The sequence below is a fragment of the Artemia franciscana genome, unplaced genomic scaffold (assembly GCF_032884065.1).
Source record: "Artemia franciscana unplaced genomic scaffold, ASM3288406v1 PGA_scaffold_38, whole genome shotgun sequence".
NCBI lineage: Eukaryota > Metazoa > Arthropoda > Branchiopoda > Anostraca > Artemiidae > Artemia > Artemia franciscana.
The window spans coordinates 940,997-966,150 of NW_027062676.1; the positions used below are offsets into that span (position 1 = coordinate 940,997).

The 25,154-nt window shown below is 32.8% G+C and overlaps 1 protein-coding gene across 1 annotated transcript; it reads right to left on the reverse strand.

The window, feature by feature from the left end:
• Positions 1 to 968: 968 nt before the first annotated feature.
• Positions 969 to 24,351, reverse strand: LOC136041805 (nascent polypeptide-associated complex subunit alpha-like). The gene is made up of 6 exons (XM_065726563.1): positions 24,251 to 24,351; positions 11,278 to 11,400; positions 10,342 to 10,569; positions 6,111 to 6,203; positions 2,998 to 3,159; positions 969 to 1,090 (listed from the first exon to the last, which is right to left on the reverse strand). The coding sequence occupies exons 2-6, from the start codon at positions 11,395 to 11,397 to the stop codon at positions 1,073 to 1,075; spliced, it is 621 nt and encodes a 206-aa protein (XP_065582635.1). The 5' UTR covers positions 11,398 to 11,400; positions 24,251 to 24,351; the 3' UTR covers positions 969 to 1,072.
• Positions 24,352 to 25,154: the final 803 nt, after the last annotated feature.

The window sequence follows — 25,154 nt, forward strand, 5'->3', positions numbered from 1 at the left end:
GTAAAACACCGACTTCTTCCAGTCCCAAAACTTTTATTACCGTCCTGAATTTTGAGCATGCGCCTTTGTGACTAACAGACAAGGGATAATACAAAATTAATTCCATGTGTCCAAAATATTATGGAAACTCCTTATTGGTCTTTGAGGTGCCCTCCTTTAAACAGAATATAAATGTAAATCAAAATAATTCTTACCCCGAATAGTGCATAAGCTCCATGTCAAAGCTGACAATACAACATTCCGTCATCAAAGAGCGACATTAAGCCTTATAACGAGCAGAAATAATCCTTTATAATAGTTAAGAGTTCTGGCTTGCTCTGCTAAGAATTTTTTTTAAATCTTCTTGCGATGCTCAATTATGCCATCTACATTACAAACATTGAAGCTACCATCATCAAAATCTACTTGATCATTGGGACAAACTCATACTCACAACTTTTCCCAATGACCATTCCCTTTATACATAAAACACTTCAGAATACCTGCTTGTAATCCAACTACGTGCTTACTCACTATTGAATTGTCAGATGTTATTTTTATGGTTGTTTCCGATTGAAAATTGCTAACGAAACACACAATCAGGGCTTTGGAGTCAGAGTTTTACTAACCTTTTGCTGGAGTCGGTATATTTAACGTGTTTAGAGTCGGTTATAACTTATAAAAAATCTAGTTAAACGAAGCTTTAAAACGGAGCTGTGAAGTCGGAGTCTGTATATCGAAAATGTCTGGAGCCGGTTAGAACTTACAACCGACTACACAGCCCTGCACAAGACATTCATTTTTTCAACGACTGTCAAGTCCACTGACCACGTATTGCATCATCATCAAAAATAGCTAACTATGCACTTGTTTTTCATTCTCCTGCATGTATTAACAAATATTTTCCGAGTAAAATGCACAATTTTTTAAGCATATTCGGAAAATATTTACTCGACACTGAAAATCCTGGACAAGATAAACTCAGACAATATGAATTAAACGGTATAATTCTAAACATGGGGAAAATAGAACAAAACACTTCAAAAGCAAGTCATAGAAAGTTTTACAGACGTTCCTTTAATGTTGACTCTTGCTACCACATCGTAAGCTCCTGGAAAGATAACCAAAATGGTAAATATAAACATAAACAAACATGGACAAGGTGTTAATACTGGATAATCCATTAAAACGTTGAGAGTAAAGGCTGAAACAACAAAATAGTCCTTACATTTCAACTCACTAGGTACTCAAAGGTGTATTTTGAACAGATGGCCAAACTAGCTAATTGACAGAAACTAGCCCGAGAATGTAACAGACACTTTTACACAAATTCTGTGAACAACTTGAGACAAAAATATGATCCATGGCTCGTGCCTGATATTAATATTTTCAAAAATGCAAAATATCCTACACTTGCTTAACCAACTAATTTGCTAAGTCACGTGTTGCCAAGAATATGGGCAAAGTAGAACAGAAAACGCAAAACACTACCCCTCCCCCCCCTCCCAAAAAAAAGAAAAAAAAGTAGAATCAAATAAAACAACAGAAAAGTGTCGCCCGGACCCTCAAAAATCAACAATAGATCATTTTATCAATCCGGGTCCTTCAACAAACATCCTCATAGAGTTTTCAAACTTGTTCAAAATCCGTCAAAATTACAGATATGCATCATGCTCAGAGTGGAGGGGCGATCTATGAATCAATCACAGGAGGAACTTTCATGTCACCACTGATCCAGGCAAGCAATCCCCTAGATAAATGTTTAACTAATCTGCTAAAATCTTTGATTACGATCGTTATTTAAATTTCGAATGCTTAAAAAAACGCTTCTATAAGACATATATCTTCAATTGTATGTACAGAACTTCCCAAGATTTCACTAGTCTATAAACCTTAAATATTACCAGTTTATTCAGTTTCTCAAAGACACAAATGTAAAAATATCCATTTACCTTCATACAAAAACGACGAATTTTCAATCACAAAATTTTGAGGTTTTTTTTTTGCTGACGGATGATAAAATTTTAAAAGTCAAATTTGATAAAATACGGGTATACTATAAAGTAATTAAAAAGAGTGAAAGAAGCTGAGTCTTACGGTAAAATTGTAAAATCACGCAGATGTTCAAATACAAAAAAAAAAGAAAAAAAAAGATCGTGATCGTGCAATACTTAAAGGGCAGACAAAACTCTTGAAATCAAAAGAAATAAAAAAGGATATTTATTCCTTAATTTTATTCGGAAAACCACAAATAGAATATATTCAATAAAATAGTCTGATTAGAAAAAAACCTTATCAAGAGATCATCTTCGAGAGTAATTTTTATATCAGATAAAGTCCTTGTTCATCCTTCTTTAGATTGCTCGACTTGAGACTTTGAGAACATAAGCATTTCATTTGGACCTGCTTGACAACTTTCCAAGAGACAAGCTTCAATATTTCCCATCAATGCACTATTTTTCAAGTTATTCTTCTCTCAGATATTAACATTCCTAGCCTCACAAGGGACCCCTCCACTGTTCACAATACATTTCTATCGTTAATTCTACCCTATTGTATCTACCGTTAAATAATAATACCTCAATTTATTAAATAAGCAAAATGAATCGAGTTTTTTTCTTCTTCCACGAACTCCCTGGTTATCATTTTTCAGCTCTATTCATATCATAAATACCCTTATTCTGTATCACTTGATTGATAAATATACTTTTGGTTTCATGTCCCTTGATTAATACATATCCTATCTTACTTTTTATATCCCTCTTGAAGTTGCCTCTAATCGACTAAAAACAGGGAATCCAGCAAATTTTTTTAAGACGATAAAACTAACCACATTCCGGGGAAGATACACAGAGCTAAACAAGTTCCAAAGAATATAAAGATTCTTCAGTGAAATTCAAACATCTTCTTCAACACCTTTTAGTATACTCATTAATCATCGTGGAAAGATATAATCTATTAAATAATGTAGGTTAGACCATCTTGTCTAAACCATAAACGACTGTAAACGAAACTTACCATTATAGCATTCACTATGTCATTCTTGTTATTTTTGAGGGCTTTGATGGCTTTAGCCCGGGAAACATTAGCTTGACTCATTACTAGGTCAATGTCTTTATCTTCAACATCAGTTTCATCAACCTCTTCTTCTTCAGATTCTTCAGCAATTGGAGCAGGAACCTACAGGAAAGAAATTTCGATTGAAAATGCTAGCAATACACATGAGATGGAAACTAGGCCATTTCAATTTCAAAATCGTTTACTGCCATCTAGCGCACCGTGACGAGACACAATGGTAATATGACAATGGCAGTAACCTGATAAAGCTCGGTTCAATATGTTTATTTGATAAAGCAGAAGAAACATGGATTTCGAAACGTTATTTCATAATCTTCCGGAAACACTTCCAAAACAAAACTGGCGCCTTGAATTGTTCTATATATATATTAGTCACATTAGAAGCAAGACAAAGATCATTCATTTCGATGATACAGAAAGGTGTCAAACTAATCCTATATTTAACACCAGCCATTAACAATGGTAAAATAACAGATTTTTTTTTTTTTATTTTTTTATTTTTTTTACAAATTCTATTCATTGTTGTCAATTCATTATAACTCACCCTATTCGACACTGAAGAATCGTTATTTAGAGCTACCGCTTTTTAACGCAAGGTTATTGAAAACGAATTTTCCTTTTAAAACTCACGAATTTTCAAGTTATTTTTCAAATTTTCATTTTTTTTCAAAAAACAAATTTTTTCTTTAAAATTCACGAGTCTTACCAAAGAGAATCGAAGATTCAAGCGACTTTTTGTTAAATAGATTCCTCTCTAATAACGACCTACGATAACATAGTATCATAAGCAGTCTGAAGTACTTAAATGCTATTTGTTTCTGTTTTCTGTCAGGTTTGACTGGAGACTTTATGGGAAATTTAGACTTACAAATACATTTTTAGTTAGTCGGATATTTGCATTTAACTTCACAAATAACATAACCATTTGGAATCAAACACAAAAAAGAAGCATACGAAACTAAAATACGATATTGAAAAAAGCTGCTACAAGAGATTACGGTGGAAAGTTTAATGGAGGCCAAAGGTAGCATTGAATTTGTTCGGTCAGATCGTTTACACCCCTTAGTCAAAACCTTTCTAGTTTCTCAGCAGGTTATGGATCAATAAATTTTTTGCAAAGTCTGCAAATACTGGCTAATTATCAGTCAAAATTCTATTTGAATTTAAAAGAAAGCCAGAAATTTTTAATTGTCACTGATGCTTAGCCTAAAACTTGTTCTGATTCGAACTTATTTCTGCAACTAACTGATGAAAGTATAACAGTTCAAAATAGGGATGAAACCTTTTAATCGACAATAAACAGATATAAGAATTTTTGACTGGATATTTCGAACACATATACAGTGTTCATCATCAGCAGTAAAACTAAAAGACATTAATAATAATAATAATAAAAAAAAAAAAAAAAAAAAAAAAAAGAACACTGTATATGTGTTCGAAACATCCAGTTAAAATTTTTACATCCGTTCTCTGTCGATTAAAAGGTTTTATCCCTATTTTGAACTTTTATGCTTTCGTCATGGAAAGGCAGTGCGGTCTTCGAAGTTATATACAACTAATTGATGGATGTGACGTGTTGCCAAAACACAATTTAAATACTACTTTTGCCAATAATCATTTTTCTGTATTTATACTGCCATAATATACAGTAATCTAAATTGATTTCATTAGTGCTTTAGTTCTAATGTGAAATCACTATGTTCTTCTAGTTGGACAGAAACTAATTGTTACAACATTCATCTACAACCAAAATAATTGAAGCAACTCTTAAGACATATTTGTTTTACAAATGGGAAAAGAACAAGAAGACTAAAGACTTCTTACAGACGACTTAGAGGAGGGAGGGGCAGGTACAGAAGAATCAATTCACAAAAAGTATAGATTGGGAAAAAAGTTATTTTTCAAAATCTAGGGAGGAAAGTCAATTTTTTTTTATCAACGAAGAAAAATTCATTGGGGACAATTGCCCTCTTCTAACTGATGTGTCTGCTCAGGTGCAAGGACATTAGAGGTTTAACTTATAACAGGATGATGAACTGGAATAAGTAAAATCAGGCATTTTATAAGAATCATTCAAATTGAGTAAATCACCTCGACTCCCCAAAAACATTCAAGTTTCATTGGTAGTATACATGAGCATTGTAACAGGTTTCTACTTATTATGCAAATCCACCCTTTACTTGGACTTCCAGCAAATCTCATACAATTTAGGGTAATTATTTACAATATTGTTGGTTAATTGTTTTTCTTTATGAACGAGACTCAACTTGTACAAATTATAATAATTTATGCATTTTTACGTTTGCTAATAAATTAAAATATAAAGTTGGAAGCATTGCAGCCTGGTTGCTATCCCTTGGTTAGTTTGCACTTTCTCCTGTTTCTCAATCTCCTATGTTCCTCTTGTTCGTCCCTTTCCTCTATCCGTTTTCTTTCTCCATAATTTCTTCCCATTTTTCTCCCTCTATTTTTTTTTAAATTTAAGAGTATAAGTGGTTTCTATATTTCTCTCCCTAGCTGCTCTGAGGGATGACTGACAGTGAATGAAGTTTGATTGTGTTTTGAAGTTGCAAGTAAAATTATTAAAAGATTAATAACCCACAATTAATAACACATTCTGCTAAACTAAACACTATAGGCAAACATCAATGATGTTAATGCTTAGTAACTATTATTACTAAGCAAGTAATCATTAGAAATGATTAACCTAATAATACTGTTTCAATAGCCAGTTTTCTTCAGCTTCAACCAAATTCTATACGAATTGTTTTTTTTTTCTACTTAAAAATCTTACTGTAACACTTAAGTGTTTTATAATTACCTTCACTTGATTTTTAGTTTGAAGTGATTAAGTGTGCTAGTTTTTATTGAGTTTAGATATAATCAGCATAAACACATAATAATTAGGAAGTCTTTTTAGTTTGAATGTACTACAAAATATCAAATGTTACACACACAAACAGAAAAAAAGGAAGAACCGTAATTACCGTTGTAATTAGGGGTGAGTAATTACCGTTATAAGTATATAAGTGAGTAATATGAACCGTAATTACCGTTGTATGTGCTCCAGCCTCTGCAGGCGTTGTTTCTTGAGTTTTAAACTTCTCAACTGCAGCTAGGTGTGCTTGTTGTGTCAAGTCTTCAATCTAAAATAAATAAATAATTGAATATGAATGCGGAAACTGAAGAAAAATGAAACATAATACAAACAACATTAATGATATTTCTGAGAGGGGGGGGGACTCACTCGACGCAGTTGTGTATATCAAGAGGAAGACAGTAGACCCAGGGGCTCAAAATTCTGTATGCCTTGATACTCAATTGAATCTTCCACCAAGTACTTTAACAGTCTAAAAGTTTATGAGATCATCTTTAAGCCGAACACTCATCTAATAGTGAGCAGTTTGCTAAACAGAGCCTAATGAAGCCATCTCCGTTGGTTTAATATAAGTTCAAAGGTGCAAACGGGTGTATTTTTTCAATATAAGAAAATAACTTTTTCCTAATTTAGGAAACAATTTTACAATAGTTTTTTAGCCCGAGTAAAAGTAATGGAGAGAAGGGTTTCGAATGAGCAGATTATAGGTGATAAATCGTACCAGAACAACACAAAATTATGAAAGAAGAGATGGAAAATGAACAAATTAAAGTGATATGTCGTGAAGACTACAGACAGAATTACCGAGAATATGCTAAATATGATGTGAAAGCTTTTCTTTGAACATTAATGGTAAACATAAATCGGCTTTGCATTAATAAGTTCACGATACTAGAGCATGATGTCAGTCCATTCAATTGCTTTGTATTTAAACGATCTGCAGTTAGTTCATAATGAATTCAAGTTGTTGGTTTGTGTGACAATCCGGTGAATAAAAGTGAGATGAGTAATCCCGGTTTTGGTTATTCCCTAGCCCATTTAGGTTTGGCAATGAAGTTTAGGCGAGTTCTTAGTGTCTTACTGGCATGTCCAGAGAGCGATCGAAAGTAGTAAGTCCTACTTAGTTTCTACCAGTTTCAATTACAGAGGGAAAGTACGGATTAATTAGTGATTGAGAATATTCGGATTTAATTTCTCTGTGCAAGTCTTTGGTATATTATTCTTTTTGCAACCCTAAAGTTTTAACTATTCAACATAAGACGATTTTCTTTATTATCCAACAGCTGAGTCTCAGCTTTATCCATATTCTGAACGATTTTTAAAATTTTCTATGCTTTCAAAAACACTAAAAAATTTCCAGAAACGTTAGAATAGGAAAAGTTTATTACTTTTTGAACAAGATTAGATCATTCTCTAGGAAAAAGTCTCACTAATTTCATGATTAAAATAGTGTGTACTTTTGATACAAGTAACGCAAAGTTGCTTGCTTCACAGAACATGAACCATAAATAGAGGGCGTGAGAAAGCAATCAATAAAGTTGTCAGAATAATAACAAATATCAATAGTATTGAAGTGTAGGAAGATTCATTTTCTAAAGAGGAGTCAAAGAAGACATTAAAAGCACAGAAAACTAACAAGGCTAAAGGTTATGATACTTAGGTAGACGGGTTTTGAAAGGAAGTTAAGAGACAAGATATTGAAAATTTGGATGACTTTGATAAAGGGGAAGAATCTAGTGATGTTAGCAAAACCTTAATAAAACTTATTTATAGGAAAAGCGCTAAAGGGTATGTAGTCATAATAGAGAATTAACGCAGTTTTGGTGGAAGAAAATTGCTTAGCACAATGACGCATTATTGAGATAACCAATCTAGGTACAGTTGACAGAATATAGTTTAAGAGACTGTCAAGCTTCTAGGAGTTCTCCAGGATTCTATATGGTCCTATTCTCCTCTTAATACATATAAACAACATCCATGGAGCAATAGTTGGTTTAGTGACGGAAATGAGAAAGAAACAAATAAAGCAATATAACCTCTTGATCTGTCTGAGGATGATGTTAACTCTTTAGCTCAAAAACTATCAAGCTCAACTTCCAGGAAAGCTTAGTAATGATATGAAAAAAAAATGAGAGAAATGGCTGAGGATAAATAGACAAAAAGTTAATCATTGTAAATTTGGTCTGTTGAATAAACCTTTACCCATAGCTGCAAGAGCTTACGGTGGAAGAATCAACTTTGTGGTGGAAGAAATCTATGAAACATCTAATCATGATATTGATGAAACCTAGACTTTTCAGAACAACTACGGTTTGTAGCATGAACGATGGCAAGGATATTGCATATTGCAAAGATATGACCAAGGAATTGAAAATACATTTTCTAGAGAAAACCTTACAACTTTAATTTTTTCTTTCGTTGTTCCAGATTTATTATATATACCTTTTTTATCTGAAACATTTTCAGTACACCTGATACCTCTGCCTGCTCTAGAAAGTTCACCTATAAGCGCTATTTCCAGCATTGATAAGCGCAGTATACTAAGTTCTATTTATCCAACAGTCCATATACTACCATTTTAAGGGCTTTGTTTGTTGTAGAAGCTATAGCTAATACCATTATTCTTTTCATTTATTCTAACATTTATTTATCTATTCATTATTCTAACATTTTCCAAGTTGATTTTGGTAATATGTATATTGCAACTACTGATGGAACAGGCGAGCGAGTATAGAAGCCCTATTGGAGTGTATGTGATGTCGGCTTTCTCTGTTTGTTACATTCATCCAGCACTACGGTCTCACTCTGCATCATCTGTTAGGGATGAAGTTGAAGAGCTTGCCAATTCTTTTGGTTTAGTTTTTTTTTTGTTATAGTTATCAAAAAAAAAAAAAAAAAAAAAAAAAAAAAAAAAAAAAAAAAAAAAAAAAAAAAAAAAAAAAAAAAAAAAAAAGGTGTACCTAACTGTCTTATTTAGTGACTCTTCAAGCCAAGTTACTGCACTGCCTATTTTTTCGTCGCTTAAAAAAAAAACCTATTGTCTCCACCGAAAAAAAAAGAAATAGAGGACACTGATTAGAATAAGACGTTATGATTAGAGATGAACAGTATACTTCTGAGAAAAGAAGAGGACACGTTGACCAAATTTTCGTAAATAACTTGAAAGAGTTAATTTACTTATGCAATGCAATTAATATACGCCATTTTTAAATGAAATCATACTTCCAGATTATATTTTAATATCGTCCTGTGGTAGCGCAGTGGGTTTGACCTTAGCTTGGTAATACGGGACCCAGAGATCGAATCATGCTGCAGGAATGCACTGCAGGGCCGACGCAGGGACCTTAGTAGTCAAGAAGCGTCATTAATCCGATACAATACAATATATTTTAATATCGGGAGCCAAGGCTATCCCACCAGGCTTGTATATATTTGGTTATCTAGTTACACATTAGCACAATCACAGCAATTTTTCTCAGTTTTAAGTCACGAGGCGTCAAGCCACCAATTACAATTGAATTAAGAAATTCTTGTGTCTCCCTTGCAGTTAATGCATCAAAGAATCACCCATTTTATAGAGTTTTGTTTTCTTCTGGGACTCATTGTTATCCTCACCGTTGCTTCTCTTCTAACTACGGATTTCATTTACGGTTCTATGTGATCATCCCTGTCGCATATATTCTAACCACAGATTTCTTTGTCCATTAATTCCATTTCGGATTTGTTGTGATGCTTGTTGTTGCATGTATTCTAGCCATAAATATCATTGCGCTTTATCTTCGTACATCATTACCTCAGACATTTTTTCATGTCTTTTCGCTTAGCTGCTCGGATTAATTCAAAACCCTGTATAATTTTGCATGACATCATAAATATTTAAAAACTTCATTCCCAGCTTTTCCCATTGGTTATAATGTACAAATTTGTCTTTTCATGGTTCAGGAACACTTGTAAGAAATTACAAGTTTCTAGTGGATATACTAGCAAAACAGCTAATCCGCATGGGCTCAAAGCAGATACACCATTTAGGGCTTGTAAAAATAGTTTTCTTTACAGTGTGAAGTTTGAAAGAAGAGGCTTCAACGAACCTTAAAACATCTAAACAGCAAACTTGGTCATGGGATATACGAACAATAAAGAATGACATTTTCACACCAATGGTCTCAAGATCTTAATGGAACTTTCAGATTACCTTCTTAAAAAATAATTTGGCACTCTTTACTAGTTATATTTTCAGACAGAACAATCATACATTTGCTTTATTTTGATGGGAAACCTTTTCTTAAGATTAGGCCTCCACTATAAAGAAAAAAGAAAAATCTTTCATATAACATGCTCAGAATTAGAAGCAAAAAAGAAGAAATCTAAAAAAAAGTAATACAGCACAGGCTAGAAAGAAAAATCACCTTTGCTTCTCCAAAAACAATGTAGGTATCAGAAACTGGATTCTTGTAAACATCCGGTTTATTGATAACAAAAAGAATGTTTCGCGATTTTCTAATTGTCACTTTACTAACGCCAGGGACGTGTTTCAATCCAAGTTTGGACATTATTTTCCTTGCCTTTTTCTCCCCTCTGGATTGCTTTGATTTGCTAGACAAGTCTTCTGGGCCAGCTCCAGCCACTGCACCAGCCTGAAAATTTAAAAGAAACAATGTTGGGATGTCATGTGTTATGGTTAGACAAACAACTGTCCATGCACATTACCTAAGAAATCAGGAAAGAATTCAGTTTTGAAAGCCAATTTCTATCCCACCCTCCTGATCCAAAAAAATATAATAATAAAGTACTAGAAATCAGACCTAGAATCATTAATAAAGGGAACAAAAGGACCGAAATTTAAAATTGGTCTTCGTTTGCTTCATCTTTTTTATGATTGTACAATCAGGAAAATATTAGTCGAGGAGGGATAGAGCACTCAGATCCTCCTAATAGTGTTCTGCTACAAAAATTACTCTAAGTGCCACAGAAGAAATTTACGTTTTCTAATCTTAACTGTCTATTTTGACTTAAGACAAGAAATTTTTTAAAAAACTTTAAAATTAGTAAATTCAAAAAATTTAGTTATGGAACTGTTAAACTAGGCAACCATTTTTTTACGACATATTTGTATAAACATAAATAAAATTTTGTAAACATTTCTCAAAATGCCCCAAACTAGATTTATCTTTAATATAGGTCTTACAGATACAATTTACATATAAAGATCTGCTTGGAATTTTGGATAAAAATATTTATATTATAAAAACACTTCACAGAGAGTTGTATCACAATATTTGGTTATTATTTCACATGAAAGCATATTTTCCACACAATGTAAACAATGGCTAAAAACAACTTACTGCTGCTTGTGCCCCCTTGGCCTCTTCTAGTTCTGGCACAGATTCGTCAGATTCCGAATCTGTGTTGTCAGAGCCATCTGCTACAGTTACTTCATTTTTCTTTTCTTCAACAGCAGGCATTTTCTAGAAAAATACATTAGATGAGACAATCATTCTGACTCAATAGCATTACCAATGATTGTACCTACAAACATTACAGCTTTGCATGCATACAATTTGCCTTCTTACAGCCCAGGATATCCATACATTAGATATATCTAATTTAAATAAGCTTAAAATGTTTAATCTATCATTTCAACTGTATAATGAAGACTAATATCTTGAAACGAATGATAATTAATTTGATATATGTGATAATACGTGAGTGCAGTAGATGCATTCAATAAAATAACAAGAGCTCATATGGCACTTGTGACAAGGTCGGAACCTAAAATTAGACTTGGTACTCCGGTTTCTAAGATTTTCATTTCCCCCTCCACCTCCCAATGTCCCCGGATCCGAATTGAAAATGGAGCATCTGAGACATTACATCTTTCTATATATCAAGTTTCAATAAGATCCAATCACCCATCCATGAGAAAAACATACCTCATTTTCACGATTTCCCTTCCCACCATCTCCCCCCCCCCAGATGGTCGAATCAAGGAAAAAACCTGTTATAAAGTCAATTTGTGCAGGTCCCCAACACGCCTACCAATTTTCATTGTCCTAACACGCCCAGAAGCACCAAACTCGCCAAAGCACTGGAAATCCCACCAACTCCCCCAAAGATAGCGGATCCGGTCCGGTTATGTAAATCACGTATCTCGGACTTATGCTTATTCTTCCAATCAACTTTCATCCTGATCTTCCACTCTAAGCATTTTCTAAGATTAATTTAATCTGGTCTGGTCCCTGATACACCTGCCAACTTTCATCGTCATAGCTTATCTGGAAGTGCCCAAACTAGCAAAACCTGGACCGACAGACAGGAAGACCAACAGACAGACAGGAATTGTGATCACCATATGTCACTTGGTAAATACCAAGTGCCATAAAACTGAATTTTACAAATTTCCTGAAAATGATACAGGTATTTTCCCATAATTTTGTGTTAATGTTTTAAATAGTCATGGCCTTTCTCTTTATGAACAAGATGCAAACATACAGGAAGACTTCTAGCTGATAAAACAGGAAAAGACCAAACCCTCACTCCAGCTGAGATACTGAAAGCAAGTAAATCTTGAGAAAATAATGTGAATTTGTGAAGGACTAATCTACTGTCAATAGGACTAAGGCTCAAAACCTTGAATGAAGAAATAACTTCCCCCCTCCCAATTGGCTATTACAATGAGAAGTAGGATGTAGTAGAAATCGGTCTTTCAAGCAATTGTTCCAGCGAGACTTGCGAAATCAAGAACATCTTATCAGTCGCTTGACAACTCTTTTGAAGTTTATACGTACCTTCTGCTAGAATTCTTTCTGGAGAAGTTTTTTGACTTCAGTGTCAAAGGTAGCCTACCATGTTTTGTATAGATTATCCCTATTAGTAGACATGTAAAAGAAGTTGTACATAAAGCTTGGCTGAGTTGATGTAAATATTTATTTTGTTTGTACCAACAAACAAAATAAATAACTATCATACCTTTGCCTCAAGCATATGCCAAGTCCTCTCTTACAATGACACAAGCAGACTAAGCTTTATTTATAAAGAATACTTGTATCCCAAGGCATTTTGCAAATTTCACCCATCTTTTCCAATTTCATTTTGCCAGATAGATCTAAGGTAAATTGATGTGTTTCACCAGTGAATGTTTATTTCTCAAAAAAAAAAAAAAAAAAAAAAAAAAAAAAAAAAAAAAAAAAAAAAAATTCTTTTGTTATTGTGATGGATTATGGCCAACCAGTTTTTTTGTAAATCTTGCACAGATAGAATTATTGCATATACAGATGCAAAAAAAAATAAAATGTTATTTAGCTAAGCCATTATTGACTAGGAACTTATTTCATTTTGGTGTTCGAAACATATGTGCATGAGTCAACCTTAGAATAAAACATGATGAATGTATGAATTTTACACAAAAGTTTCAGTTGATTATTCGGTGGTTACTTACTTCCCTTTTTTTATTGTAGAAATAAAATTTAGCTAATCAATCTTTCCCCTTTTCACCCCTCAAAGGACCAGACCTGCATGCACCAACAAAAGCATAAAATAGTAAATATACTATTTTATGCAAAACAAGTTCTCTGTCTAATAGGGCTTTCTAATACATGACTATGAACTTACTTTCCTACTTCTGCTTTACTGTTCTGTTTTCATCCTTGCTTTATTGATCATATTGTTCTGCTATATTCTTGGACATGGGAGAAAGGTAGAAACTATCTTCAAGAAGGTAGAAACTATCTTCAAGACTGGTCCTAAGATTTACCCTTTCCCAAAGGGTCAGACATTTGTCAAAATACAAGGAAAGCCAACCTGGATATTTTAGACTGAAACAAACTTTTATATGTCTTCAATATTCTTACTACCCCTTGCAAAACTAATTCCTTTTTTAATGGGTCTAAGACATTGTGCTAAAGAAGGACACAATTCTGCTATTTCAACACATCCTCAACTTTTGACATCTGAATGAAATAAGGCAGTGACATTTTTTTCAAAAATCACCAAAACAACTCATTTATAGATAGACCTACCTAATTCTTGTGATTTTGAGCTTCAAACCACAAAACTGTCTGCTTTCTTTATTTGAGCTTCAAAAGCCCATAGAATGCTACTATACTGCCACACAGTAGATATACCCTTAAGTCAAGTATAAAATTTAGAAGTTTCTAAAAACTATAACTCTTGAAATAGATATATGGAAAAAAAAAACACATTAACCTAAACTAAGAATTTACTTATCATATTGACTAAATGGACTCATTAATTTGATTAGATACAGATGTTAAGGTTACTCATAGGGTAAAAATCAGACATGAATAAAAGAAATACAACACTTGATTCCCAATGCAACAATCTTTCTATATAAAGTAGTCTCTACCATTGCAAATTCTTCAGAACACTTCTTTAGAATGCATTAAATTTTCTACTTCTATTTCAAAATTAAATATACATTTTTTTTTCTTTTATTCCTCAAAGTATGGTGGTGATACTTTATACAAGCAAAAACTGGCTGAATATGTTCATTTTATGAAGTGTTCAGTAATAGCAAGCATTTGAAATGATATTGAATAAATGCAAAAGAAGATGGATAATTATTTATTATTTTAGTATAATTTTGAGAGTAATATCAGATCTGGTTTTTTCCCATTGAGATTGAGATTTAAGTTTTGTTTTAGTGTTTTTTTTATTGATTTGTTTAGAGGCAATTTGAGTTCATACTGGCTGGCAAATGGAGGAATGCCACTATGTGATTTAATTCCTCATCAGGATTAATATAAAATTATAAATTTTAAATTTATTTTTAAAAAGTATTGTATGTAATTCAAATGTAATGTATTATTGAAACCAAACTGTATCAACTTTAAGTTAAGACAACACAAATCCAATGGTTATAGCAGGATTTTAATCTATTCGAGTATTTAATTTTCAAATTTGACACAATATTATAAATCATTTAATACCTTACAAATCAGGATTTAGCAAAAGGAACAAGACTCATTATAAACAACTTTTACATGATATTTTACCGTTTCAACAAATAGGTAAATAACTACAAGGAAGATGCTAACCTGACAAGCTTACAAAGTGTTTTGATGAGCAAAAACTTGCCTTTATTATAGACCCAAAGGCAAGTGACGGTCTTTAAGTAGCTATGTAATTTCAAAACTAAAAAAGGTAAGACTTTGCCATTTCTTCATTTGTGACAGAAAGCAAACTTTTCTTTTCTGTCTCAGATGGCACCCTATCAAAATTTCCTTTTTTACAAGCTGGTGTGTATCAGGAAAGTAAGAACTGGGACCAAGTCATTCTGGAGGGGGCTGCTGCCCCACTGCCCCATAGCAAATTACACCCCTGTCTCAATCTCCAGAGGACACTGACCTTGGTAAACTTTGTAGTACAAAGCTGAAAAGTATTTGAGCTATATGAGCTGAATTTTGAAATAGATCCAGAGCCTAAATTTATGCCCCACGAAGGTCTTTAGAAGCATTTTGTCCCATCCCTCTCCAAAGGGGAACTAACTTAGATGCACTTTGGGGTATAAATCTGATCATTTTACCACTAGATCTACAACAAAAATGAGTCAAAAAAAAGTTTTGAGTCTAATAACTTTGCTAAGTCCTGATTCATAAGATAAAGAATCTTGAAAAACACATCCTAAATAATAATAAAAAAAAACAAAAAAACAATGATATGGCACAAAATCATATCAAGGTTACTTATAGGACAGAAATCAGATAGAAAAAAGGAAATAGACCATTCAATGCTTATTCCACAAATAGCAATTACCACTTATGCAACTGGACCCTGTCATCCCCATTTATAACAGGGATAGATATAGCCACAACCTATACAAAAACATTAAATAATTTCTTAGACCACACTGTTTTTCCATTTACGAAAAAAAATAATTGAAGAAAAACGGGTTTAATTTCTTATTAACCGTTTTCTTCTTACCCGTTTTTCTTCAATTATTTTTTTTCGTAAATGGAAAAGCAGTGTGGTCTAAGAAATTATTTACGTCAAGTCTACGGGTGGCAAAAGACCAATTCAGTTTTAGTATTTTTGAATTGTTGTCACTGCTTTATAAGAAATTAAACCCGTTTTTCTTCAATTATTTTTTTTATACAAAAACATTCTTTTTTAAATTGGCTTTATTTGTATTACAAACCAAATGTTGATGATAAGTAGGTAGCAAAAACTACGAAATTTGTTTATATGTTACCAGGAATGTCTGAAATCTGGTTGAAGTTGATATTCACCACTAAATGTCCAAGATTCCCTTTTCTCTGTTTGGATTCAACTATGTTGCAAGTCAGCTTTTTTTAGTGTTATGCATGCTATGATTGTAAAAGCTAAAATTAGATTATGTTAGTTTAGATTAGGTTCAATTTAGTTATAAATATCAGACATGGGTTAAAAACCTAACCCAACATAATCTAACCTTTCATCATCAAACCTTGCATTAAACTGAAAAAGTTTACTGGCAACACTGACTAAATCCAAGGAGAAAAAAAAAAAAAAAAAACAAACAGTGAATGTAGATATTTACCAATTTTGGACATTTGCAGTAGCATACCGCCTAGGGCTAGTGACCTCAGTAGAACTTTAAGCCATATAAAAGCTTTTTTACTAGACATTTTTGAGCATTTACTTTCTTTTTCATTGACTCTAGTATACAAAGACACAAATTCCTCTAGTCTAACAGGATTTAACAGTATATAAAGGCTTTTGACCTACATTTTAGGAAGTAGTTTGACAAATTAATTAGATCTTATGAATAAAGATGGAGCAAGGGTATGATGCTTAAAATACTTCCCATGTGATCTTAAAAATCGAACAGTTGTGGGCATCAAGCCATGGCTAAACTATAGAAAAAGCCAAGACAGATAGTCTGATTAAGTGAGAGGCAAATCTGACATTAACCCCCTTATTAGAATTGTATAAAATTGAAGTTAATTGTGAAAAAAAATTGATTTTGAGAAATGAATATGTAGACATCAAACCATGGCTAATTGTAGAAAAGCCAAGACAGATAGTCTGATTAAGTGAGAGGTAAAATCTGGCATTAATTCCCTTATTAGGATTGTACAAAAATGATGTCAGTTCATTTGTTAATAGATAAGTCTATTTATTATCAAACAACTGAGAAATAAAAGAAAAATTCATTCACTCAAAACAAACCAGCAATTAAATGAGTTGGGGAACTATGTCATCTGATTTCTAATTTTAATAATTGTATTCCTTGCTGACACCCTTTGGGATCTAAGGAGTTGTTCATGTGCTTGATTATGTGATTAAGAAGGTGGTTCAAGGTTTTATTCAAGGTGGTTCATTTCAGAGATTACTAAAGTATTGGCTTTTTTTTTAGAAATCATAATATGACTTATTGATTCTAAAATCACAGGAATGTCTTTCCAAAGCTAGACCCAGTAAAACGACCAGTTCCCGAATTTATCAAGGTAAAGACCCTATACCAAAAGCTGAAAACTCGGGCGTCTACAGAATTCCATGCTCATGTGGTCTTTAGTACATCCAAAGAACTGACCAAGGGCTTATGGATAGATTAACTCAGCACTCTATCTCAATTAAAACACCCTTAAAAAGCAGAAAAAATGGAAAATCTTGACTCTGCCCTTGCAGAACACATCTTTGATCACCCAGAATATGCTATTTTATTTAACCAAGCTAGCTTAATTTCACATGACAAAGGTATTGTCCAGCACTACAGAGAAGCTGTTGAAATTTTTAAATACCAACATTTAGGTCTAGCCATGAACAGAGATTCCAGTGATCAAAGAATAAATGAATCATATCCAGTTTTCTCAAAAGAGAAGCTGATACTTTAATAATCCCTGAAATGAAGCTTGAACCACCTTTCCATTCACATAATAAAACACATCAACAGCCCCTTAGGTCTCAAAAGATGTCTGCAAGGAATGCAATTATTAAAATCAGATGACAGTTCTATGACTTTCTTAATTGCTGGTTTGTTTTGTTTTGAGAGAATGAATTTTTTCTTTTATTTCTTAGTTGTTCCCTAGTGTCTGTTTAGGACAGTTCTAATTTTTTGAATTTTGTGCAAACCGTAGGTATTAGCAAATGACTTGCTTTGTGGTTGTGAGGTATTATAATTCTTATAATTTTCAGCTTTTATAGAATTCGATTTATTTTATAATTTTTTCATTGTTTTTCTTTTTCACATTGACTTTCCATGTCTGTTTTGCTGCTTTTCTTCAGCATTTTCCTTAAATATATTATTTTGTTCGCACTGAAGAAGAGAGGTGGCTGTCCTCTCAAAATATTTGCTTTGTGTTTTTTCAGTATTCTTTTTGGCATTAAAATTGAAACAAGAGAGTTGCATTGGCAAAACATTATTGAAAGACTAATGTTAAAAAAAAAGAGTGGAAAGACACTTAAGGAAAGCGAAAAAAAAGGAACAGCTTCATGTGAAATCTAGATCTTTACCCATTCAACTAACACAACTACTTTACAAAATGCAGAGTTTTACTAAACCTTCAACCTTATAGATCAGGATTGATCTAAGCACTTTAATTGTGCATCATTTTATCTTATATCTATTTTGATAAGTTTCCCTTTCATAACACAAAAGTTGTTCAAGGTCATCACAGGTCAATACCCATTTGATAGTGAAGAGGTGAGAGGAGATGCTTCAAAATACCTTCCCAATACAACAACCATGCATTGGGTACATTCTTGAAAATTTCTTTCACCCTTTTTCCAAAATAACAAATGCCCCCTACTTATAATTTTACCAAATATACCTCACCTTAGATACTGTCCTGATGAATAAATACACAGCTTACTAGCCTATTTACATATTCCTAATACATTTAATAAGACTCAGGAGTTGTAATGCCTAGAATTAAAATGCAGATAAATTAGATATTATAAGTGTTTAGCATTATAAAATGTAGGCCTGTAGCATATATATATATATATATATATATATATATATATATATATATATATATATATAGGCCTATACTAGCTGTTGGGGTGGCGCGCCACCCCAACACCTAGTTGGTGGGGACGCTTCGCGCCCCCCCGCGCGCGTAAGTCGTTATGCGTCAAATTAGTTACGCGCCATTGTAGTTGTGTCCCTGTGTCCCACCTGTGATATATATATATATATATATATATATATATATATATATATATATATATATATATATATATATATATATATATATATATATTGTGCTTTTAACTATGTAAAACTTGTGAATATACAACATTCTTTGATGTCCCATTGTCTGTGCAAACAAATAGATTGTAAGGTTTACCGACTCATGAACATGCAACGTATAATTATCCATGGGGAAAACAATCCGTATTCAGATCTATACCTCATGATTCTAATGATTGCCCTTGAGCTTTGTTGATGGTGATTGCTAATCGAACATTCCCTGTGTCGCCGTCGTCATTTATATATCCCCCTGTGCCCCCTGGCGTCCCCGTTGCAGTTGTGTCCCGGTCGTCATTTATATTCCCTGTGCCCTGGTCGTCATTTGTGTCCTGGTGTCCCAGTCCATAATTTCTCTTTGAGTGTCCCGGTCGTCATTTATATTCCCTGTGTCCTGGTGTCACGGTCGTCATTTGTGTCCCAATGTCCCGGTCTGTATATACATTTGTTTTTGAATTGGTCTTTTTTTAGCTTTTTTACCTTTTTTTTAGTTTTTTTAGTTATACCTCATGATTCTAATGATTGCCCTTGAGCTTTGTTGGTGGTGATTGCTAATCAGACATTCCATGTGTCCCCGTCGTCATTTACATATCCCCCTGTGCCCCCCAGAGTCCCCGTTGTAGTTGTGTCCCAGTCGTCATTTATATTCCGTGTCCCGGTCTGTATATACATTCGTTTTTGAATTGGTATATGATGAAATAAATTTTTGTGTTTTCCCCCTTTTTTTCTTTTTAGTTTTTTTTTTTGGTTTTTACCTTTTTTTAGTTTTTTTCTTTTTCTTTTTAGTTTTTTTTAGTTTTGTTTTTCTCCTTTATTTTTTCAGTTTTTTCCTTTTTTATTTTTCTTTATTAGTTTTTAGTTGTTTTTTTGTAGTTTTTACCTTTTTTTAGTTTTTTTTTTGGCTTGAATACATTCGTTTTTGAATTGGTATATGATGAAATAATTCAGACGTCATATGCGGACAGACAGACAGACATAACACACAAACAACTATATATATATATATATATATATATATATATATATATATATATATATATATATATATATATATATATATATATATGGATTAGGCAGCATGGTAAATAGGCTTTTTAATGGTTGGTCACCACTGAAGAAAACATGCTAATTAAAGTAGTTACCAAGAAGGATTGTCAATGATTTAGAAGAGTTATTAGCTTTGTCCCTCCCCCAATGTGCAAATATATACCATGAATTGTATATAGGCCTATACAACAAATTTTCCATTGTTTGGACATAGGGTTAATTCAATTTGGAATATACACTGACTTAAGGAGAATTGAATTCCTATATACCATTGAGAGTATATATTAGCAGATAAAAAGGGGCATGGGTAAAGTTAATTTATGACAGAAATGGATATTACATCTAGATTCAAGAATGCAATTCTGACTCTAAGGGTACCTAAGTCTATTTTTTTTATATAGCTAGGACAGTAATTTAAACTCCTCCAAATTTACCAACAGGGAAGGGAATTTATTGTTTTTCTAACAAAAACACCCCAAAAAAGTAATTTCTCAAAGTTTATGTGGGGCTAATGTCTTTTACCTATTAGTGCTCCTGCATTAGGAGGGGGGGGGGGTAAGTATGGTTTCTAGGGTAAGGTTAAGATTTTATTTGCCAAGGACTGAAGAACAAGCAATTACATTTTTCTAGGATATGGGGTTGTTGCCCAAAACAAAACACTGCATCAATGGATACACCATAACTTTGTATCTTACAAGAAGCAACATTTTTGGAAGTGTAACACTGCATTCTGGGGTCATATTTCCTTGTTGTACTTTTTGCTATCTCTGCATAAAAAATCTGCCCAAATAGATTAACACAGCTTATCACAGGTCATAGTAGATTGCTCTATTTTTTAAATGGGATAGGGAAAGCTTTAAATGGGATAGAAATAAGTGTGCCATTTCCTTTATTGATGATAATTAGAAATAATAGAGTTCAGACTATTGTAAACAGATTTTTATCCTGCACAAAGAGACTTGACTTTTAGTTTTAGACAGTGTGTATTCTTTTTTCTCTTTTTTTTTGTAGTGTGTACATGTTTTTTTGTTGTTTTTTTTTGAAATACCTCTTTTTGGTTTAATCACAAAATAAAGTATATACCTATATTTTATTTTTATCATTAGCATTAATCAAATTTCACTTCTTAAGTGTGTTTTATATTAGAGACAAGTACCCTACTTTTCTTTAGCATTCCAGAAAATAGAGACAGGTTTTCAGACTGCCTCTTTTTAACTACAGTATGACATGATGCAAGTGAGCCTTTTGTATAAAGGACTTGTTCAGCCAGCACTTGAGACAGGCATGGTCCTTGCATCCTCCTTTTTCAAAAAAGATGTTACAATTCTTGAAGATGTCCAGAGAAGAGCCACTAAGATGGTGAGTGGTCTGTATGAGCTCCCTTACCCTACAAGGCTATGCAAGCTGAAACTCCCAACTCTGGTTTATAGAAGAAGATGGGGTGATGCCATTCTGGTTCATAAACTTATTAATTCAAAGGCAGTTCCTGATCTTCTTCCTCTGGCATCTCAGGACTCTTGTACAAGGGGATATAACTTGTAGTTATCCAGGCATTTCTCCTCAAAGCAGCAATGCACCCATTTTCCTACCAACCGTGTTGCCAACCTCTGGAACAAATTACTGCCAGATACCATTGCTGCCCAAACCACAGACAGCTTTAAGAACCATCTTGACAACAAATGGTCAACAAAAGAATGGAAGTATAACTGGGAAGCACTTGAATCAGCAACATCAAATCACTAGTCAAGTGTATGTATTCAACTATGTGTCATGTATTATCAACTCTGGAGTTTCTACAAGGAAAAATCCTTAGATTGCTCAAAGCTGCAATTTAAGGTGAAGTGTAGACCTGATAACCTCTCACTATAGCCAGCCCAGTGGGAGTAATTTGTCATCATAAATTCAAAATGTGGTAACTATTTTGATAAGCAATTGAAAAGAAAAAAATATATTCAATATTTGTGATTTACAGAATAAATATCAAGATAAAGGTTGCATTTTTAGAATCAGAGGTAAAATTCTAGTTTAGCTACTTTTTACTTTCTTGGAAAGGGGTTAAGTTAGGAAAGTGAAACTTTCAGGGATAGGTCTATTGATTCAAGTATGTCACAGAAAGGTATTTTGAGGTGACTACCTCTACTCTTTCAACTTCTAGAGGGCTCTAGCCTTTCATGACATTAAAACAAATTTTGTTTTGTGAAAGTGAAACCTTGCAGAAAATATCTTCTACTTAAATGAAGTACAACAAATGGTTGTACTTTATTTATATGACTTTATATTAAAATATATGACTGTCCATGTTATTGACTTACCAATAAAGTGAACATACCACTTGATGCCTTTTTTATGCTCTTTACAAAATATAATAATTGCTCCTATCACCAATTCAAATCTAAGCAATTTTTGACCTAACCTAACCTATCTATCTAGCCTTATTATAAATAACTTGGCACTGAAAAAATGAAGTATTATTTTGTCAAAAAATGACCAAGAAAACAGTACTGAGAAAATGTAGTATTATTGTCTGAAAACAACAAATAACTCATATTTTAATTGAAAATTTGTCATTTTTAAGAGCTCAAAAAGTGCCTGAATATGAATTTTGTGATAGAAGCAAATATTTTATTTGCAAAGAGCATTAAAAAAGGTATTGAATTGTATGTTCACTTTATTGGTAAGTCAGTAACATGGACAGTCATATATTTACACTGTTTTCAGCTTCACAACTTTCCTCAATCCTAATTTATCAGGTTTTAACAATTCATACATACATTTCCTGAATTTAGAAAAAATCCCACTGGAATGGCTTAATTTTCTAATCAAATAACAGGAACTGCATTTTCACAACTAAAATCAGAGAAAAAAAACTAACTGAAAGTTGAGGGAAAATGTTGTTTTGCTAAAATTTCAATAGGTTAGTCCTGTCAAATAGGCAAATTTCTAAGACTTAGAAATCAGAAGAGGAAGAATCTATAAGCTTGGCAATACATTCAGTTTTTTTTTAGCTGGATTCATTAGCCTACTTAAGGTTTCATTTTCCTAACCTAACCCCTTTCCAAGATAGCCTGGATAATAGTTGCCAAACTACAATTTTACCAAATCAGATAACAATCAGCTTTCTCTTAGCATGTGTATAACTGAGACACCTAAAGGATATATACATTGAAATAGGATAGGCTAATTGGCATTTCCAAATAGAGATCCTTCTAGGTAAGTCAATAGGTAAAATTGGTGCAAGCAGTATTACTGGCTTTTATATAAAATGAATATACCACTCAATGCCTTTTTTATGGTCTCTACAAATATAATAGGCTAATTGCTTCTACTACAAATTCAGATTTAAGCACTTTTTGACCTCTTAAAAATGACCTATAGGCTATATAGGGTCATTACAAATCTGTAATAGTTTAGAAACAAATTTGGGCTATATATTTGCACATCAGGGGGGTCACCCTACCCCTCTGATGTGCAAATATATAGCCCAATTTTATTTCCAAATTATTACTGATTTTTCATACCCCATATTTAGGTCATTTTTAAGAGGTCAAAAAATGCTTAAATCTAAAATTTGCAGTAGAAGTGATTATCATATTTGTAAACAGCATTAAAAAAGGCATTGAGTGGTATATTCACTTTATATGAAAGCCAGTAATACTGTTTGCACCAATTTTACCAGTCAATAGACTCAATAATTTCAAGTGTTTAATCTTGTATAATTTTAACCATAATCATAATAATGCATAGCTTATATTTTTAGCTATTAATTGACATAGGCTATAGGCTACAATTCTTCTAAATTTCTGTTTGGTAACAGTACGAGAATTTGAGTTTTACATAATATTACTCAATTTCATGCTGGTTTTGACCATGTTCTTATCTGTGCGAGGAAGGGGGGGGGGAGGCAATAGTCCACCACTACTGCCATCCATGTACCAACTGGCTACTCCCTGAATCTCCACTTGAATGAATTATGAACAGATTGTTAGCTTCTTAACAGTTTCATTTGAAAAATCTAGCGTGCTTTCCTTATTGTTGTAAACACTAATAAAATACTACTATGAAAAAATACATGGGCTTACCGATGGAATTAGATGCAGATTATCTGTCCCTCAATTTAAAAATTTTCAACCGCAAATACTGTTTACAAACTATTGATGAAAAAGAGCGTATACCAGAGGGTGAGCCTAAAAAATAGGTAGCGCTCGCTGTCAACCAGCCGGTTTCAAATTACTTTCCTGAAACAATATTGACAAGAAACTCGAAAGGAAGAAGATGTAGTCAGTAAGATAGGATATTTCGCGAAGAGAATTTAAAATAATTCTTTCAAAAAGTTATCACCTACCAGGGAATGCGTTAAGAATAGTACACATTAAAGGAACTAGTGCCTCTAGGAACTTAATCTAGACAAAAATAAAAAAAAAATGGTAGGAAATAATTGTGTCTGGGCATTATTTCATCAAAGAAAGCTGCTATATCTGGAAGCTGTAATGGGAATATTTCTAATACAATGGACGTCCCCTTAGGCTGTCAAGTGAACATATTGAGAATTTGACAAAGTTGGCTCAAAATGGTCTTTCACAATTTGACCAGACTGCAAGACATAACGCAAATGAAAAATCATAAATTCATTTAGAGAATAAAAACATTTATCACAATTTACTTAGTTTTACTAATTAAACAGGGCACCTATTGTCAATGTAATATTTTTCTATTTTAATTTCATTTCATTCGAAAGTGTGGAAAACTGCTATACAAAATATTTAAACTATCACTTGGAAATCTTTAAAGCAACCTGTTTTTGTTTTCTAGATGGTGCAAATGACAATTTATTCTTTAGCAGGCTGGTAGCTAACTATCCTTTGGTCATTTGAGACTTCACTTTGTTGCCAATTTCAATATAAGTTTCTGCAACACAGCTTTCATTTATATATTAATAAAAAATTACATTTGCTTACAGTTTAAGATATTATATGACTTTATTTT

Bases quoted from the DNA above. Each gene is read 5' to 3' on its own strand.
- LOC136041805 (XM_065726563.1), bottom strand. From the start codon at position 11,397: ATGCCTGCTGTTGAAGAAAAGAAAAATGAAGTAACTGTAGCAGATGGC. The intron at 6,204-10,341 runs GTGATTTTTCTT...TATTTATTTTAG, and splicing joins TTGTTTTTGGAGAAGCAAAG to ATTGAAGACTTGACACAACA. The intron at 3,160-6,110 runs GTAATTACGGTT...TCTTTCCTGTAG, and splicing joins AGGCTGGAGCACATACAACG to GTTCCTGCTCCAATTGCTGA.